At 38.9% G+C, this 1,450-nt stretch overlaps 1 protein-coding gene across 1 annotated transcript in view; it reads right to left on the bottom strand.

The window, feature by feature from the left end:
• The window catches only part of LOC138364921 (uncharacterized protein PF3D7_1120000-like), a 2,633-nt gene extending 2,013 nt beyond the window's left edge, over positions 1-620 (bottom strand). Inside the window, exon 1 of the mRNA XM_069325005.1 lies at positions 3-620. Within this exon, the coding sequence (XP_069181106.1) occupies positions 3-620 (618 nt within the window). The remainder of the gene's footprint in view (positions 1-2) is intronic.
• Between the last annotated feature and the right edge of the window lie 830 nt (positions 621-1,450).

Raw genomic sequence — 1,450 nt, 5'->3', positions numbered from 1 at the left:
ACCACCTCTTCTACAGCTACTACCACCTCTTCTACAACCACTACCACTTCTTCAACTACTACCACCTCTTCTACAACCACTACCACCTCTTCTACAACTACTACCACCTCTTCTACAACCACTACCACCTCTTCTACAACCACTACCACTTCTTCAACTACTACCACCTCTTCTACAACCACTACCACCTCTTCTACAGCTACTACCACCTCTTCTACAGCTACTACCACCTCTTCTACAACCACTACCACTTCTTCAACTACTACCACCTCTTCTACAACCACTACCACCTCTTCTACAACTACTACCACCTCTTCTACAACCACTACCACTTCTTCAACTACTACCACCTCTTCTACAACCACTACCACCTCTTCTACAACTACTACCACCTCTTCTACAACCACTACCACCTCTTCTACAACTACTACCACCTCTTCTACAACCACTACCACTTCTTCAACTACTACCACCTCTTCTACAACCACTACCACCTCTTCTACAACTACTACCACCTCTTCTACAACCACTACCACCTCTTCTATAACCACTACCACCTCTTCTACAACCACTACCACCTCTTCTACAACCACTACCACTTCTACAACTCCTACCACCATTTGTACACTACTATCATCACTTTTACAATACTACCACCACTTGTACAATACCTAACACCACTTATACAACTCCTACAATCACCTGTACAATAACTACCACCACTTGTACAATACCTAACACTTATACAACTACAATCACCTGTACAATAACTACCACCACTTGTACAATACCTAACACTCATCTAATTTAATAACAATCACAGCGACGAAAGTATCAGCTATTGCTACGATTGCCTCTACACCAACATCTGACTACTAACTACACTTACGATAGAAGTCAAATCCAAAAACCTCTTTATCAAATAATTATAATAAAAATAATTTAACTTACGGAATACCTTAAATCAGAGTTTTAATTATCAAAACTTCGCAAGAAAAAAAAATAATTATCATGCCTTTTACTGCAGTGAAGAATCATTTTATTCATATTATTAAAATTATTATTGTTTTTCATTATACTTTGCCCAGCATTTACGATATTGAAATTTGCTTTTCTAATCGAGAGTCCTTTATTTTTCATGCTTAGTTATTTCGCTACGCTGAGGCTTGTCTTCAGCTTAACATTAGTATTGACAAGGTGAAGTTAATTATGGTACAGCATTTGATATTTACTGAGCACCATTTTGCCTAATTAGCCATTCATTAGCGAAATGTCTGAATGGTTGCAAAGGCCAAATGTATCAGACGATTGCCAACTTCCCAAACCGGTTCTATAATTTTGCTTGTATGGGAAGATAGGAGAAACTGAACTGACCAGGGTTCAAAGTGAACGTGTGTGTGTGTGTGGTGGTAACTTTTGGTACCTCTTTGTATGGTTGTGGTACCTCTTG

This window comes from Procambarus clarkii, chromosome 15 (genome assembly GCF_040958095.1).
Source record: "Procambarus clarkii isolate CNS0578487 chromosome 15, FALCON_Pclarkii_2.0, whole genome shotgun sequence".
NCBI lineage: Eukaryota > Metazoa > Arthropoda > Malacostraca > Decapoda > Cambaridae > Procambarus > Procambarus clarkii.
Note: the sequence above shows the minus strand (reverse complement) of the source record. Positions and strands in the feature narration are given on the sequence as shown.